Genomic DNA, 17,657 nt, shown 5'->3' on the forward strand with positions numbered 1-17,657 from the left:
ACGATGGAAAATGTATTATTTATGTATTTACTCTCGTCATCATCTGTCAAGTCCCCCACCACCCTAACCAACAGCTCTTACCTGCACGGGCCGCTCCTGCTACTATATCAATCGGTGTGCCACTTCTATTCTGTTGTAAGGATCATGTCTTCCAGCGCAGAGAGCCCTTTTTCAGATGATCCAAAGACTAATATTACTCAACAAATAAAGCCAGGGCTTCCCATGATAAACCCAAAGGCTGAACAGCAAGTATGATCCCTGATATTGATTAACCTAATCATAGAAGTGGCCAGAACATTTTCTATATACTATGTTGCTAATAGCCGTGGACTATTTCAACAAGTTATGACATTTTTTCCTGTTCAAAAATGTCCAACCACTACAATACTGACATATATCTTCCAGAAAAACCCATCTTTCCTCTGCATGGATTGGCGGAAAACTTTATCACAGACCAGGGCTCCCAAATTGTGACTAATGGCCAGATCTTCTAAGCCATTTTCCAGTTGCAGACCCTCAAAAGTTTAGGGTTTGTGACGACAGAATGGCTTTTTGACAAGTATGAACCCCATTTTGCAATTTAATAAAGGGTTACTGAATCACAAAATGGTTTTAGAAAACGGCTACTGAATTGCAGTTTGGAATGTGTGTGTTTAGGGCATCCCCCCAAACTATGATTGTTTATGTAATGTATCAATGACTTGAAAGCACATTTCCAGTTAAAACCCATTGAAAAGTCACTGACTCCTCAAAGAAGATGTCAACTCAATCACAAAAGGAAAGAGGGTCTGGTACACCCAAATCTATTTATGTATGCCACAGCAGAAACATTATCCATTTTCGATTGAATGGCTCTGCCCTGCAAATGGTGTTTGAAGCTCAAAAGAGAGCAAAGACCTGCGGTCAACTCCAGATAATTTATGTGATGAGACCTTTCTGTGTAAGACCAGATGCCCCCTATGTCTTGTGTACCTAGTCAAGCACCCCAGCCGTGAAAATTGGCATCCGACTCCAGAATAAATTCCGGAGAACAGCCAAAGATCGCCTCGCTATTCTAGGCATCCAGATTCTCCAGCCACCAATTCAACTCTAATCTGGCCTCCTGATCCGGGTGTACCCTGTCTCAATACCACAAACAGCCTTGCAGAACCTCTGCCTTCATTCTTTGTAAAGCACAAGAGTGTAATGGGCCAGGAAAGATAGCCTCACTGGAAGAAGGGAAGAGGCCCAGAAATCTGACAAGCTCTCTCAAAGTTATGGAATCTTGTTTCAATACGTACCATATCACTTATCAAATATTGGTAATCTTTTTCAAGCGTAAAGAAGACCCCCCTCCACTGTATCTATAGTGATGCCTAAGAACTCTATGGATCTGGAGGGTGGCGGAAAAAAAGACTGCTCCCTGTGTATTATGAAACCTAACCTCTCCAGAAGAGTTATCCCCATATTCAGATCTCTCAAATTCTGAGTCTGACATTGGGACATAATTATACGTACACTCCACTCTCTGAGGTAGGAAGCCACCGCTTTCATTACTTTGGTAAAACACCAAGATGCTGAAGAAAGCCTGAAGGGAAGTGCTTGGACCTGACAGACATGGCCTTACCAGGCGAACTGCAGATAGCATTGGCCCTCCTGGGCAATAGAGATGGTAAAGAAGGTGTCTTTCAGGTCCAACTTTACAAGCCAGTCCTTCTATAACCACATATCTCTCAGAAGGTATATTCTCTCCATTTTAAAGTGTCTGTAAACAAGATACCTGTTTAGGTACCTTAGATTTATTATGGATCTCCACCCCTTGTCCTTTTTTCCACAAGGAAGAGTGTCCTTACAAAAACCTTGAAGTCTAAGGGTACTTCCACTATTGTGCACAAAATTCACTTCTTCTATCACTTTCCACTGGTCTAAAGGTAACTACAGATTTCTAGGGGAAATATTCTGATGGTGAACCTCTAGAAGTTCTATTTTGAATCCTCGAACTGTTTTCAAAACCCATGGGTCCTGAGAAATTGTTTGCCAAACCCGGGAAAAAAATTGAGACTGATCCCCGCTCTTTCCAGGAAGGAAGAAGCAAGAGAAATCTTTGTACTCGCTCTAAAAACTGGTTGAACCTTGACCACACTATCTGGATCCTCTTGCACAGAACGCTCATCCTCTTTGTGGGTAGAAGGAAGATGAAGCATTAGACTGAAAGGCCCTTTTGAAGCCTCTTTGTCTAAACTAGGACCTCTGGGAGGCATGGAAGGCCCCTTCTACCGGCCCAACCATAAACTCTGCGGTTAAAGGACATCCTCATGTTGGATTGGGCCTTGTCAGGGGCTGTGAACATATCCACATACTTGCCCAGAGTCTTGATCATATCCTCCCCAAAGAAGAGGCGCTTGGGATTCCCTGAGGGTTCCTTCTCAGCAAGGTAATCCAGCTTTGGACTGATCTTGTTTAAAATGACCCTACGTCATTCAGCATTGAGGTTGGCATTGGCATTGTCCAGAAGGACCAATGCCCTTTAGCTCCAACCCCTGGGGAGTTTTACATCTATAGGGCTCTCACTGATAAAGGCCTCCGACACAAAATTGATTATTCTAGTGAGGGGACCAAACACATCGAGGAGGCAGTCCTGACAGGCCTTAAGGGACCTTTCCAGACCTTTTGCAGGATCCCAGCCAAGTTTTAAAAAAAAGTAATAAGCTCCAAAACCAAATTAGATGTTAAACATACTTTTTGTTCAAAGCCTTAAACAAAAGAGCGGATATTAACTAAATTTAATCCAGAAAAAATGCTCTAAAATAATCATCGAAGTTGGAGCTTGCAATTATTTCAGCTTCTTCTAGTCCACAAGATACTTTGACACAGACAGAGTCATACGTTCAATCTGGATTATCGTCTCCACAACATAGGAACCTTCGGGTCTTCAAGGGGATTTTAAGGGTGTCTCCCTTTGTCCTGATGAAGACCCCATGTAAGGACTCAAATTCCCTGCCCACATCCCTTGGGGTTGAAACGGCGATGGTTTTATTTCATGACCACGTTCAGACAACAGTGATTGTTTAACTGTGCCATTACAATACTATGGATTTCATGTATATTTAGCCTTCAAATCGGCTGGTTAGGTTTCTATCAGTTGTTGATGTATATATTGCACACCACCCTTCCTTTTTCCGCCAACCCTCACCAACGCACACCTTTGAGCACTCCTTCCCTTTTGGAGCACCCCTTCACAACTATGTAGATATTTGTGCTGTTCTTGAATATGAATACTGCCATGTTCTAAATATGAATACATTGTAAATTTTATTTAGCAAGGGTGATATTGTATCTAATGTTAAGTTTGTTACCACTGTGACCATTTCTTTTTGTACTGTACTTAACCCGGGTCAGGTGGATGTCTGGATTCCCCCGTTTTTTTGTAACTCGCAAATATTTCAGTGGCATTATTATCTTTTCCTAAGGTTGGCGGGTAGGTTTATTTTTTGTTCTCGGTATTTGGGTATAGAGACAAAATAATTATCTAAATTGATAGTAGATGAAGACATCTCAGGTGAATATAGTTGATTATAGTAATCTGTGTAGCAGCCAAGGATCTCGGAACCTTTGTAGTGTTTATAACATTTGCCATATAGGATTACATTATTTTGGACTCTTCTTTTTTAATTTTTTAATAATTGGCTAACATTTTGCTCGATTGATTGTGACCACCATAATATTTTTCATTAACCATTGTAGGGTACCACAGACACTAACCATTGATTTTTTATTAAATTCCAGTTTTACTTCAGTTAAACAGGCTACAGTGTTGTTTGGGCAAATGAAAAGTACTCATGTTCTAATTTGTTAATTAGTTTTAACAAAGAGGATGATTCAGTAGAGGAGTGGTTTTTAAACTGTGATCAGGGGAGCCCTGGGGGTCCGCAATGCCTCCTCAAGGAGTCCACAACTGATCAGAAAATAAAATAATATTAAAAGATTATTAAAATGCAAATGATATAAGAAATAAAACATTTAAAAATTAACATATTTTAATGTTCTGTAAGTGTGAAGGATTATCTAATTGGAGTCTAAAAATTACATATCCTCAGATTGATTTGTGGGAGCAGTGCAAGTGCATCAAACAGAATATAGATATAGTATGGACAATGAGTGGCATCAGTTAAATTAAGAAACACTCTAATCTTCCCATCAAAATAAAATGTTGTATTTTTTTATATTTGTTTGTGAATATTTCGTAAGTGTATTTGTTTGATAAATGCTTTTTCCTGCATTTTTTGTGTATTTTTTTGCTGATCAAATCATCAAAAATGATTATGCCGAGATCCTAGGCTTACGGGAATGATTTATTGGGGGTCCCCTGATTCCAATAATGGTTCTGTGGGTTTCAGGAAAGATTAAGTGGGGGCGGGGCCCAGAGAAGTCAAAAGGTTAAGAAACACTGCAGTAGAGACTTATTTTGAACACCACAAGACTGATAGTGAATATTACTATTTAATACTGGGGAACTTATTACAAAAACGTTTAAATTCATTATAAAAATGTTGTCACAAGTAATTGAATCACCATCTGCTTCACCGTCGGCCACCATGAACCAAATCTAAAACTACAATAACCAAGGCATTATCAGAGATAAGAACAGTGTCTATCTCAGCATTAACTAAAGATCCCAAAGCAAGCGAGTAGAAAATGTACTTGAGTGGCAGCAAATCTACTCAAGAAGCTGCTCGCTCACCGCAACAGCCCACGTTAGAAAATGGCGCTGGGGAACGGTAAATCTCACTCGCATTTTTGGAGTCTTGCTGGAAAAGATTCTGCCATGCTGCGTTTGGCAGAATTTGGCCAGAACTCTGTATTACAAGAGGAATGTGTAGTTGCCAAATTCCACTGATTACGTGGGCGGATCCTAATCATAACCTCAACCATAACAGCGAAAGTTAAGTAGAAAAAAGAGAACATTGTAAATGGGGAGTGATGGAACGCAGGGGCTTAACAAACGCCCCCGCAGCCCCCACTCTCTACAGTTAATGAAGGGGGCCCGGGCCCCTCCGCTCTTCTGAGAGCTGTGAGAGAGGCCTGCGCTAAAGCAAGCCTCTCTCCTGCGTCTGAAGCAGGTGCAGCCTGCTCTGAGCTCCCTCGCCCCCCTCCCTCTGACTGAAGAGAAAAAAAGTATCAACATAGTTTCTCTACAGTCAGAGCTGGAGGCAGGCCCGGGACAAGGGTGGGGTGGGGGCCCCAGAGACAGCATTCACCACTGCTCCTCTGAGGCAGCACAGAGCCCGGCCCCCACTCTCTCCTCTCCATAAGCAAAGCCCACCCCACAACAGGAGAGAAGAGACAGGGATAAGGGCGGGGTGGGGGCCCAGCGACAGCAGTCTCCACTGCTCCTCTGAGGCAGCAAAGAGACCGGCCCCACTCTCTCCTCTCCATAAGCAAAGCCCACCCCACAAGAGAAGAGAAGAGACAGGGACAAGGATGGGGTGGGGTGGGGTGGGGCCCCAGCCCCAGAGAGCAAGAGCAGGAGACAGCACAGAGCACTGCTCGGGACCCTGACAAGGGTGGGAGTGGGGGCCCCCAAAGAGAGCATTCTCCAGGGCAAAGCTCATATGAGAAGGGATGAGGCAGCAAAATGGTGCCCTCAGGTAAGCACTCTTGTTAGAACACACCATGGGAGTCTGCAGGGAGGGGGGAAGTGGGGGGTGAGAAGGGTGCAAGGCAGAGGGGAGAAGGGTGCAAGGCAGAGAGGAGAAGGGTGCAAGGCAGAGGGGGGAAGGATGCAAAGGCAGAGGGGAGAAGGGTGCAAGGTAGTGAATGGTGCAAGGCGGAGGGGCAGAAGGGTGCAAGGCAGAGGGGAGAAGGGTGCAAGACAGAGAGGAGAAGGGTGCAAGGCAGAGGGGAGAATGGTGCAAGGTAGAAAAGGCTGCAAGGCAGAGGGTGAGAAGGGTGCAAGGCAGAGGGGAGAAGGGTGCAAGGCAGAGAGGAGAAGGGTGCAAGGTAGAGGGGAGAAGGGTGCAAGGCAGAGAGGAGAAGGGTGCAAGACGGAGGGGAGAAGAGTGCAAGGTAGAGAAGGGTGCAAGGTGGATGGGAGAAGGGTACAAGACAGAGGGAAGAAGGGTGTAAGGCAGAGGGGAGAATGGTGCAATTTAGAAAAGGGTGCAAGGTGGAGGTGGAGTAGGGTGCAAGGCAGAGAGGAGAAGAGTGCAAGGCAGAGGGGAAAAGGGTGCAAGGCAGAGGGGAGAAGGGTGCAAGGCAGAGGGGGGAAAGGGTGCAAGGCAGAGGGGAGAATGGTGCAGGGCAGAGGGGAGAATGGTGCAAGGTAGAAAAGGGTGCAAAGTGGAGGTGGAGTAGGGTACTAGGGGGACAAAGGTGCAAGGGGGAGAGGAGAAGGGTGCAAGGCAGAGGGGAGAATGGTGCAAGGTAAAAAAGGGTGTAAGGAGGAGGTGGAGTAGGGTGCAAGGCAGAGAGGAGAAGGGTGCAAGGCGGAGGGAAAAGGGTGCAAGGCAGGGGGGAGAAGGGTGCAAGGCAGAGGGGAGAAGGGTGCAAGGCAGAGGGGAGAAGGGTGCAAGGCAGAGGGGACAATGGTGTAGCGCAGAGGGAAGAATGGTGTAAGGTAGAAAAGGGTGCAAAGCGGAGGTGGAGTAGGGTGCAAGGCAGAGAGGAGAAGGGTGCAAAGCAGAGGGGACAAGGGTGCAAGGCAGAGGGGACAAGGGTGCAAGGCAGAGGGGAAAAGGGTGCAAGGCAGAGGGGAGAAGGGTGCAAGGCAGAGGGGAGAAGGGTGCAAGGCAGTGGGGAGAATGGTGCAGGGCAGAGGGGAGAATGGTGCAGGGCAGGGGGGAGAATGGTGCAAGATAGAAAAGGGTGCAAAGCGGAGGTGGAGTAGGGTGCAAGGCAGAGAGGAGAAGGGTGCAAAGCAAAGGGGAGAAGGGTGCAAGGCAGAGGGGAGAAGGGTGCAAGGCAGAGGGGAGAATGGTGCAAGGCAGAAAAGGTTACAAGGCGGAGGTGGAGCAGGGTGCAAGGCAGAGAGGAGAAGGGTGCAAGGCAGAGGGGAGAATGGTGCAAGGCATAGGGGAGAATGGTGCAAGGTAGAAAAGGGTGCAAGGCGGAAGTGGAGTAGGGTACAAGGGGGAGGGGGATAAGGGTGCAAGGGGGAGGGAGAGAAGGGTGCAAGAGGATGGGTGAGAAGGGTTCAAGGCAGAGGGGAGAAGGGTGCAAGGGGGATGGTGATGAAGTTAAAAATATGACACCCCCGGAAACATTTCCGCCGGAAGTCCATGGAACGCTCACTACTTTGTGAGGAAGAGTGGGAGAGAGTGGAGAGAGAGAGAGAGTGGAGAGAGAGAGAGTGGAGAGAGAGAGACAGTGGAGAGAGACAGTGGAGAAAGAGAGAGAGTGGAGAGAGACAGTGGAGAGAGGGTAAAGAGAGAGTGGAGAGAATGGAGATAGACAGTGGAGAGAGAGAGAGAGAGAGGAGAGAGCGTGGAGAGACAGCGGAGAGAGTGAGCGAGACAGAGTGGAGAGAGAGAGAGTGGAGAGAGAGAGAGTGGAGAGAGAGACAGTGGAGAGAGAGTGGAGAGAGAGGGAGAGAGAGAGTGTAGAGACTGGAGAGAGAGAGAGTGGAGAGAGAGTAGGGAGAGAGAGTGGGGAGAGAGTGGAGAGAGAGTAGAGAGAGAGTGGAGGGAGACAGTGGAGAGAGAGAGAGTGGGGAGAGTGGAGAGAGAGTGGAGAGAGAGAAAGTGGAGAGAGAGTAGAGACAGTAGAGAGAGAGAGTGGAGAGAGAGTAGAGAGAGAGAGAGAGAGAGAGATAGAGAGAGAGAGAAGGGAGAGAAGGTGGAGAGAGAGGAGAGAGGGAGTGGAGAGAGAGTAGAGAGAGAGAAAGTGGAGAGAGAGACAGTGTAGAGACAATGGAGAGAGAGTGGGGAGAGAGAGACAGCAGAGATAGAGTGGACAGAGTTGAGAGAGAGAATGGAGAGAGTGGAGAGAGAATAGAGACTGACTGACTGACTCAGAGACTGAATACTGACTGACCGAGAGACTGACTGACTGAGAATCTGACTGAGAGAGAGAGACTGGCTGACTGACAGAGACTGACTGACTGAGGTAGAGAGATACTGACTGACAGAGAGAGAGACTGAGAGAGAGAGGCAGAGACTGACTGACAGAGAGATAGACTGATTGACTGCGAGAGAGACTGACTGACAGAGAGAGAGACTGACAGAGAGAGACTGACTGACTAAGAGAGAGACTGACTGACTGAGAGAGACTGATTGAGAGAGAGAGAGACTGACTGAGAGAGAGACTGACTGAGAGAGAGACTGGCTAACTGAAAGAGATAGACTGACTGACTGAGAGAAACTGACAGGGAGAGACTGTGAGAGACTGACTGACAAAAAGGGAGAGACTGACTGATAGAGACAGACTGGCTGACTGAAAGAGAGAGACTGACTGACTGACTGAGTGAAACTGACAGGGAGAGACTGTGAGAGACTGACTGACAGAAAGGGAGAGACTGACTGACAGAAAGAGAGAGACTGACTGACTGAGAGAGACTGACAGAAAGAGAGAGATAGAGAGACTGACAGAGAGAGAGACTGATAGAGAGACTGACAGACAGAGGGACTGACAGGGAGAGAGACTGACTGAGAGAGAGAGAGACTGAGAGAGAGACTGACAGAGAGAGGGACTGACTGAGAGAGAGACCGACTAACTGACAGACTGACTGAGAGAGAGAGAGACTGACTGACTGATTGAGAGAGACTGACTGACTGAGAGAGACTGAATGACAGAGAGAGATAGACTGACTGACTGAGAGAGAGAGAATGACTGACTGTGCCAGAGAGAGAGAGAGAGAGAGAGAGAGAGAGAGAGACTGTGATGAAATTGGGGCCAAAGTGTGTATGAAGCTATGCAATGCCTCTTAAGATTGCTATTGTCTACTAATGAAAATGTATTATCAAAATGTGCTCTTTGTAGTTACATCTGCTTTTGAAATACTGCATTGTCGCATTGTCTAATGTTTTAAAACGGAAACGAGAAGGAGCAGTGGATGCACTTTTGTCAAAACTGAACGATGAGTGGGCCCAATGTTGTATATCATGACAGGAGTCTGCATCAGGAAACCCACCTAACATTGGGCAAACTTCCTCGGTCTACCGATGGCAGGGACCCTGTAATGAATGGACCACCATGTATGATAGCCTACTAGCAGACTAAGCCCAACCTTTAACTCCACCATCCAGTGTTACTTATAATGGCAGTATTGGTGACAGTGGCATACCAATAGCCCCGCATCCCCTGCAGTATGGCGGGTCGCTGGTCCGAGAGCTCTAGAATGGCACGGAGAATGTGGGGGGGACCCCCTCCATGTAGTTTGCAGGGGGGCCCCCTCAAGTTTCGTTACGCCACTGATGGAACGCTGGAGCAAGAGCCCCCTAAAATTAAAATACATATACAAAACTCATTTACCAAGTGTTGTATTCTGTGACTGCCGGTGGACTTTGCAACTCTCTCAAAGCTCTAAGAGACCTGCCGGTGATTATGCGATATATTAGCCTCAGTAAACATAACATAACAAATGTAGAGAAAATACCTAAGAGTTTACAGGAACAGGAGGAGCACAAGAAACACATCAAAAACAGATATGGAACTGTAAACATGGGATACATTAATGACACAGCGAAGGGGGAAACATCCATTCAGTTCTGGACACAGTTGACTGGAAACCTGTAAAGGACAAAATATGACAACGGAGAGTCAAACAGACGAAAGTTAGCCACTAGAGAAGAGAGAAAAGGTTAATCACAAACCTAAAGACAACCACGTTTTGCCGACTTCCATTGTCTTCTCCCTGTGATGATGAACAAATTATTTTAATTGAGCAAGAGTCGTATTAACAGTGGTTTTGACTTTGAAAGTTACTTTAAATAGACATGGAGGAATAAGGCCAAATCCGACGTTCATAGATCTCAGGACTGGATGCATTTCAAGAAAATATTTTCATCTATTTGCCTTTGCCCTAGCATCATCTTGAGTGAGGAAGACCTTTTCACCTAACCACAAAATCTGCTTTCTCTGCTTTGTTGCTGAAAGGATGAACATAAGATCATTCAACTGCAAGGAAAGTACATTAATGCGTCTAAGGGCACTCTTACGATGGCAGGCAGACACAGTAACGGTATGCGGGGCCTCCCGCCAGGGGTGCGACGGGCCTGCTGTGCACATTATGAAGCGCCCGCCACACTGGCGGGCGCATCCCGCATTGTTTACAACGCGGTGGGCAATGTAAAACCAGCATGTTGTGCATTTGCATGCACAACGTGACAGGCACCGCGCGGTGACTGGCACCTTGTGAATGCATATGTCCGGGGATACCATGGGTACCCCCCAAGTGCAACCACCCGCCCCCAAACCCTCTGGGGGCCCTCAACAGGCCCCCAAAGAAAAGAATGCATGCCTTTCCATGGTGGCAACACCACCATGGAAAGGCTGAACTCCAACATCATCATAAAATGGATGGCGGTGTCTTGCAGACACCGACACCATATTATGCATGTTCTCCGCCAGGTCGACAAGTCGCCTGGTGAAAAAGCAGCAGACGGTCTTTCTGTCACCGCGGACCCCCCAGCCATCCTAATGTGGCGGGGGGTCTTTCTGGTGGGGCCGGCGAAGGCTACCGCCGGCTCGATGGGGGTGAACCGCCCGCCATCTTAATGGGCCCCTAAGTCTTGTGGACTGAGCCAATGAAGCAAATTTCCGGCCAACACAATGTGTTTCCTTTATGTTGAAGGTTGGACCATCAGACATATCAACTATTTTTGGAATATTAGTTTTATGAAAGGAGACCTTCTCAGAAGCATCAGATCCTTCAGGGATATCATAGATATGTAGATCGTTACACAGGTTTCTGTTTTCAATTCTTCAGTCTGTTTCTTGAGAAGAGTGATTACTTTAGCCATAGAGTCAACCTCGGTGAATTCCTGTGTGTCACTATCTCTTTGTTCCACTTCCGCTTTGTAGACTCTAAACTACAACATTTCTCTTCAAATCTTTGTAAGATTTAATTAGTTTTCACGACAAAAGGTTTTAAGTTCTTGATCTCTTTCATAAGATCTTCTAAGGTGAGCAGAGGTGGTGATTTAGCAGGAGAAACCAGATTGGCCTTTTATTTCCACCACCCGAAGTGTCTTCACGAGGATAAGTAGCCGAAGCAGGAGAAGTAAAAGGTTTAGGAATGGATGTTGTCAAAATATTCATTCTGAGTGTTATGGATTCAGACATGGCATAGGAGATGGCACTGGCAGTGTTGGCTCAGATGAGGTTTACTGTGGACTGATAACTTTTTATTACTTTGCTTTCTTATTTAAGTTCTTCCCATTAAACAAAGAAATTGGGGAGGCGTCCTGTCATATTACCCTTAGCAAGTGTAAAATTTGAAAAGTGTCATCAAGAAGGTTGTTTGCCAGAAATCTACTAGAAAGTGAGTAAAATATCGAAAGAAAGAAAATGAAGTAACTTTACTGATGACCTGGAATATGAAGCCTAATAACCAGCTGTCATGCCAGCTCTTGAATATGCAGAAAATTCTATATTGCTTGGCAAAATAGGAGGAAAATATTTTAAAGGATGACATGCAGCCAGTGAAAATCAAGAAGTGGAAATGTGTCTGCCTTATCCATTGTGCCCTTGTGCGATGCTGCAAAAATAGAGACTCTCTTCTTCTTTTGTTAGAAGAAGATTGAGGAAAAATGCTGATGTGACAACAGGACTCGAGGCACAACAATAGAGGTTACATAGAGAAGGGGCAAGAAAATACCCTAAAAAGCTCACCTCAGCACGCCTCCACATATTCGCCGCCCCTGCAAGCCGCCACAACAATTCTGGTGAGGAAAGAAAGGCAAAAAAATCCTCACACTACAATCCAAGCGATGAGGAGCACCAGTTTCGAGCAGCCATCTTGCGAATAGCCAGGCCACGAGCCTCTCGACAACAGTGATTAATTCAAGAAAAAATTGAGAGTTGTTAGAAATAGAGGGGCATATTATCAAGCCCCTTATCGCCGCGTCATCGGCACTTTTCTGCTGATAACGCGGCGATATCTGCACCGCCCTATTATCAAGGCAGCGTTAAGTCAATTGACGTGGCTTAAAGCCACGTTAATTGATTTAACGCTGCCTTGGTAATAGGGCCCCTTTCACGATAAACTCATCGTGAAAGGGGGCGTGCAGTGGGTGTTGCGGTGGGCGTTCCACCGCAACACCCATTCATTTCGACGCTGCCACCTATTATTAAGAGAGGCGATAATAGGTGGCAGCGGCGACTTTAAGAACAGGAAAGACCTGTTCTTAAGGTGGCGAAACGAGGAGAAATGCTTCATTTCTCCTCGTTTTTCCTTTTTCCATGTGTGCTGCCTTGTGCAGCACACATGGAAAAAGCAACATGCCAAGGTTTGTTTATGTACAGAAAGGTGTCCCTTCCTGTACATAAACAAACCTCTTTTTAAAAATGCCAATTTGTAACTTACATGTGTGCTGCATGAAGCAGCACACATGTAAGTTACAAAATGGCATTTAAGCTTTGTTTATGTGCAGGAAGGAACACCTTCCTGTACATAAACAAACCTTCTCTGCCTGCGCTGGCGTTAAGCTGTAAAACTTATCGCCATCGCAGGGGGAAACGCTAGGCTGCACCGTATCCTTGGTAATATGGTGCAGCCTAGCGTTTCCGAAGTGGCGAAGAGAGGCGTTAAGCCAAGGCGGCTAACAACTCTCTTCTCCACTTTTTTGGTAATATGCCCCAGAGTTACTTCAGTACTAAGCACTCTCTTACAGCTGCCTAACCACAGTACGTGCCACTGAAGCTCTGTCTTCTGTCTGGTCTGGGTTCTATAAATCATCAGAATGCTTACTGACACCAATCTTATTTTCTATTGAATTGATATCTCCAGGGTTGTATTCATACCTTTTTATATTTTTATATCGATTGAGATATTTGTATAGTGTGTCCAGATATGTATACTTGTGCCTTGTACTTTTTAAAGATAAAATATAACTTTTTATGGTTTTCTATCATGTAAACCGAATAAAGTATTTTGAAATTGAAATTGAAGTTGATATCTCCAGAGGCCATGGTCACAAACAGTTTAAGCCCAAGAGCACATAAATATGAATCAGCGGAAGCAGACAATAACAAGATGTGTGCGTATAAAGAAAATATTACCTATAGCAGTGGCTCTTGTACCTACAACCATGAGGTGCTGAGAACATGTGTGCTCCCTAGTGGTAGAACTGAGAACTACTGCTCAACCTGGTGCTAGTGCACATGCATTTCCACTGACACCATCCACATTTCACCCGCCTTTGCAATGTTGACAGTATTGGGGTATCCTATGATGCCTCATGAGTAAATAAAGAGAATCTAATGACTAAGCTTAAGCACAAATCTGTCACTATTTTCAATTATGCGGACGACCTTCAGCTTATTTTTAGTATCGACCCTTCCCCCTCCTCTGTACAAAATGCCCATTCTGTTATGGACTTCATCAGCTCCTGGATGAGTTTGAATCATCTCAAACTCAATCCTGATAAAACGGAGCTTGTTCTTACCGGTCCCCTTGGTAACCCCTGGAATTCCACTTTTTGGCCACCTTCACTTGGTCCCCCTCCTTCCCCTGTTGACTCCGTAAAGAGCCTTGGTATCACCATCTGCAAGGATCTCTCTATGAGAGCACAAATTAATTCAGTTATATCTATTTGTTTTTATCATTTACGTCGTATCCGCAAAATCAGCAGACTCCTTTCTCACGAGGCTCTTATACAGGTCATTCTAGGACTCGTGATTTCACGCATTGATTATGCGAATGCCCTATACGTGGGCATACCAGCATATCAATCCAAACGCCTCCAGCTTATTCAGAATCAGGCAGCCAGGCTGGTCTATGGTCTGCCAAAATCCACCCACACCAAGCCCCTTTTAAAGAATCTTCATTGGCTCCCAGTTGCACAGCGTAGCCTCTTCAAACTTGGCTGCCTGATCCACAAAGCTCTTTCTTCTCAGGGACCATCTTTTATTTCTTCCCTCTTGCACCGTTATGTTCCTCAGCGCGATCTTCACTCCTCTAGTCACAATCTTCTCACTCCTGGTCTTTTTAAGTGCAAAAAACACGGTGGTTTGCGATTCTCCACTCAAGCTCCTCTTTTCTGGAATTCCCTTCCCCTTGCACTCCGCCTCCTCCCATCCTATGTTCAGTTTAGAAAATCTTTAAAAACCTGGCTCTTTTCATCAGCCTATAACTAGCCCACTCCATCTGCACTGGCTAGCCGTCCCATCTCAGCGCCAAGAAACCGTAGGTGTACGCGCGCTTTATAAGTCCCATTTTCCATTCATTTCATTCACTAAGAAAACTGCAGTCACTATATAGGGGATTTTTCTAATTTTTTCAAATACTTATGCCACGTTCACTCGCATTCCAAAAGTGCGGTGTCTAAAAGGAAGCAGACACATCACTTCAGCCTGCAGTGGTTCCCTGTATTCAAGACTATTGCCCACTCCGGCCTTCATGATCACGGTCCCTTACTCATCACAACACAATCCATGCACTATTATTCTATCAAAATCCTCCATTTCTTTTAGAATCTTCTCTCCACACAACGCCATGCTTACACAGATCAAGGGCAGATGGATGTTAATTTGTTGTCCAAGCTTCCAAACCTTTGAAAGTTTTCCATAGCTGAACATGGATCATTCATTCCCATCCTTTCAGAAAAGCCATGAAAACCAAAATATTCCAAGGGTAACCACTCCTGCTCTGCTGTATTGCACTGTTTACTGTCTTCTATTCTTTCTTGAGGTGCCAAGAGGCTGCTGTTGAGCCAACAAATTCCAAAGAGAACAAATATAAAGGAGCAGCCCCTTTGTCCTCACAGGCTATGTAACTCACTATAAGTATCAAACTTTAGTGGATGTTTAGCTCAAGGATTAGAGTGTTAACATCCCACCAAAAAACAGCATTTAAACCACAAAGTATATTCAAGATGTTATTGAATGTTAAATATGTGCATACAACAATCAGAGGGGCACCTTTTAGAAGGTGTCTGAAATAGCTACTTCCAATCCCATCAATAGATGGTGCAAGTTTGGCAAATCATCAAACGTAAACACACTATGTGACTTTGAGTTGTTTGGTGGTGGTCCTAAAGTTTTTTGTTCCTCTTTATTTAATGCAGCTTTAACTTCAACCAGGAAGAAGTGGAGCTTAAAGGACGTAATATTGTCATTGGAAAAGGTGAGCACTTCATTTAAGCAAAGATGCCCTAAAGAGTAAGCATTGCATCAAAGCTCAGGGTTTTTTTCAAAACCTAAGGGTCCACACTCAGGGTCACGAAGAAAAGATCTCGCCAGAACTGGCGCCACACTCCCCAATGCTGCAGTCAGTTCGTCAAGGGATCTTCTAGAACTGCTGCTTCATGGGACCCACATGCATTGATACCAGGATTATGTCCCAGGTCCTACACTCAGTGACACCAAGTAGAGCTCTCTAGAAATACTGTCATCAGTTCCACATTCAGTGAAATCAAGATTTGCTCACCTCCACTACATCTTCATGGGCCTCACACTTTCTGACATGCTGAGCATTTATAGTAACCCTACTTTATTACAGTGAGGCCTGAAGTTGTTTTTGTTGTGTTCCTTACTTGCAGTCTGTGATCTCATAATTGTTCTCTTCTAGCCAACAGCACGTATTTGGCGTTCTACCAGGACTGTGAGGAGTGCCTTCTCATGAGGACTGAAAACCACCAGAAGGTAGTAGTTCTGCACTTGCTGAGTAAGTCTCACTGTGAACAACTGATTTGGGCTCTGAAGTATAAGCATGCTTAATTGGTAACTGGAAGGGCATGAACTGGTGAACAGGGATTGAGTGTCCCCTCTGAGGCTGAAGGGGTAACAATTTAAGGTTGAGATCCCCAACTCTACCAATCCTCCTGCTCAAAGGTTCTCATTCCAGATCACCTTGGCTGCACCTGAATACTGCAAACAAGGTCAGAGTGCCCTCTGCATTAGTATGCAATTAAGTGAAAATCACATGATGATAATGGCTCAAGTAACCAGTTTCAGGAGAGAACCAATCATATGCAAATGCAACTTAAGTTTACCTCAAAAAGGACAGGTCTGCTAGAACACGTCCCCTGCGAATGAACACAGCAACAATAATGTTTCAGTTGTACTGTGTTTCATAAGTGATATTCACCTTATGTCCCTGGGCAATGAGAGCTGAGGATCCATGCTATGGAATTTCACTTAACCGTCTCTTTAATGAGCTAGTGTCATTGTATAAGTTATCACATTGTAAGCCAACATAGGAATCACTCGTCCAGGGGATCACTAACAGAATATCAGAAACAGAAATAGTGTGTGGCCAAAATACTGAAAAGGTAAGTGACTATTAGGTAAATAATAATTTGCTATTCTTGACATCTAGGTACCTTGATCATATATATATATATTGATAATCAATAATTAATAATGATCCTAATAACCTACTCCTTTCTCCCGAGGGTCCTATCTATCAGATAAGATTTTTTGCACTTTAATGAGGAAGATTTCTATAATCTATTTTGGTGTTGCACTTTTCTTCTTTTTTTCTCTGACTCAGGAATCAGTCTTTGGACAGTAAATGTATGTGATAACGGCTCATCTCGAATGCGGTGTAATTAAGATGTATGGTGTTGTGTTTTTGAGTTCGTTGCAAAACGTGTATAGTAGTTTCCAACCAAATAGGTGGACACGGGCACTATGCCAAGCATATTTTGGGTCCATGTAGGTATGGAGTAAAATTGACACTATGTCAAATATATAATGTATCCAGATTTAACTTACGATAAGTTGTTTTTTGTACATATATAAATATTGTGTGCATAATATACTCGTCTGCAAGTGAACCCCAAATGATGAATATTTGTGTAAATATGCAGAGATCATTGTATATAAAACACTACATGTAAATACTTTACCACTATAAGATGGCCGCTAAGTCCGAATCTGGACACTAGTTAACAAACAAAGTCCTTCTTCTGTTTCAGTCATCTATGTATTGACTTCCTGGTCAGATTGCAAATTGTGTGATCAAGACAGCTCTTGCTGTTGAAACGCGTTACTTTGCTGGAATAAACTTTGGTTTGAACATTCCCTAGTGCGAGCCTTTCTGTGAAGAAATCTTGTGGTTGATATATATATCTATCTATAGATATAGATATATATATATATATATATATATATCTATAGATATAGATATATATCTATAGATATAGATATATATCTATATCTATAGATATATATCTATATCTATAGATATATATAGATATATATAGATATCTATAGATATATATATATATATATATTGTCAAGGTACGCATATGTGGAGTTGTATATAGTAAAACTTTGCTTACCTATAGAAACTTATCTTCGCAATAGTTTTGTCCTCGATATCCTTGACACGATACTATGCCCCACAATATTTCTGTTATCTGTCTTCTCTCTAAATACCTTGTCCAGCAGTGGTCTCCCTCCACATCTGGTAATCACAAGTCCTTTCTTTCTCTTCAGATAATCTTAGTTATGTGTGAAAGGACCAACGAAGACCCCCAAACTGTTGAAACTATTTCCTCAAACGAAGCGGTAAC

The 17,657-nt window shown here is 44.4% G+C and overlaps 1 protein-coding gene across 2 annotated transcripts in view; it reads left to right on the forward strand.

The window, feature by feature from the left end:
- Positions 1–17,657, forward strand: part of LOC144756277 (uncharacterized) — a 294,158-nt gene that overhangs the window by 142,434 nt on the left and 134,067 nt on the right. For both annotated transcript variants that reach the window (XM_078645938.1, XM_078645937.1), the window contains 2 exons: positions 15,204–15,262; positions 15,707–15,802. In XM_078645938.1, the coding sequence (XP_078502064.1) occupies positions 15,204–15,262; positions 15,707–15,802 (155 nt within the window). The remainder of the gene's footprint in view (positions 1–15,203; positions 15,263–15,706; positions 15,803–17,657) is intronic.

This window comes from Lissotriton helveticus, chromosome 5_1, assembly GCF_964261635.1.
Source record: "Lissotriton helveticus chromosome 5_1, aLisHel1.1, whole genome shotgun sequence".
Taxonomy (NCBI): domain Eukaryota; kingdom Metazoa; phylum Chordata; class Amphibia; order Caudata; family Salamandridae; genus Lissotriton; species Lissotriton helveticus.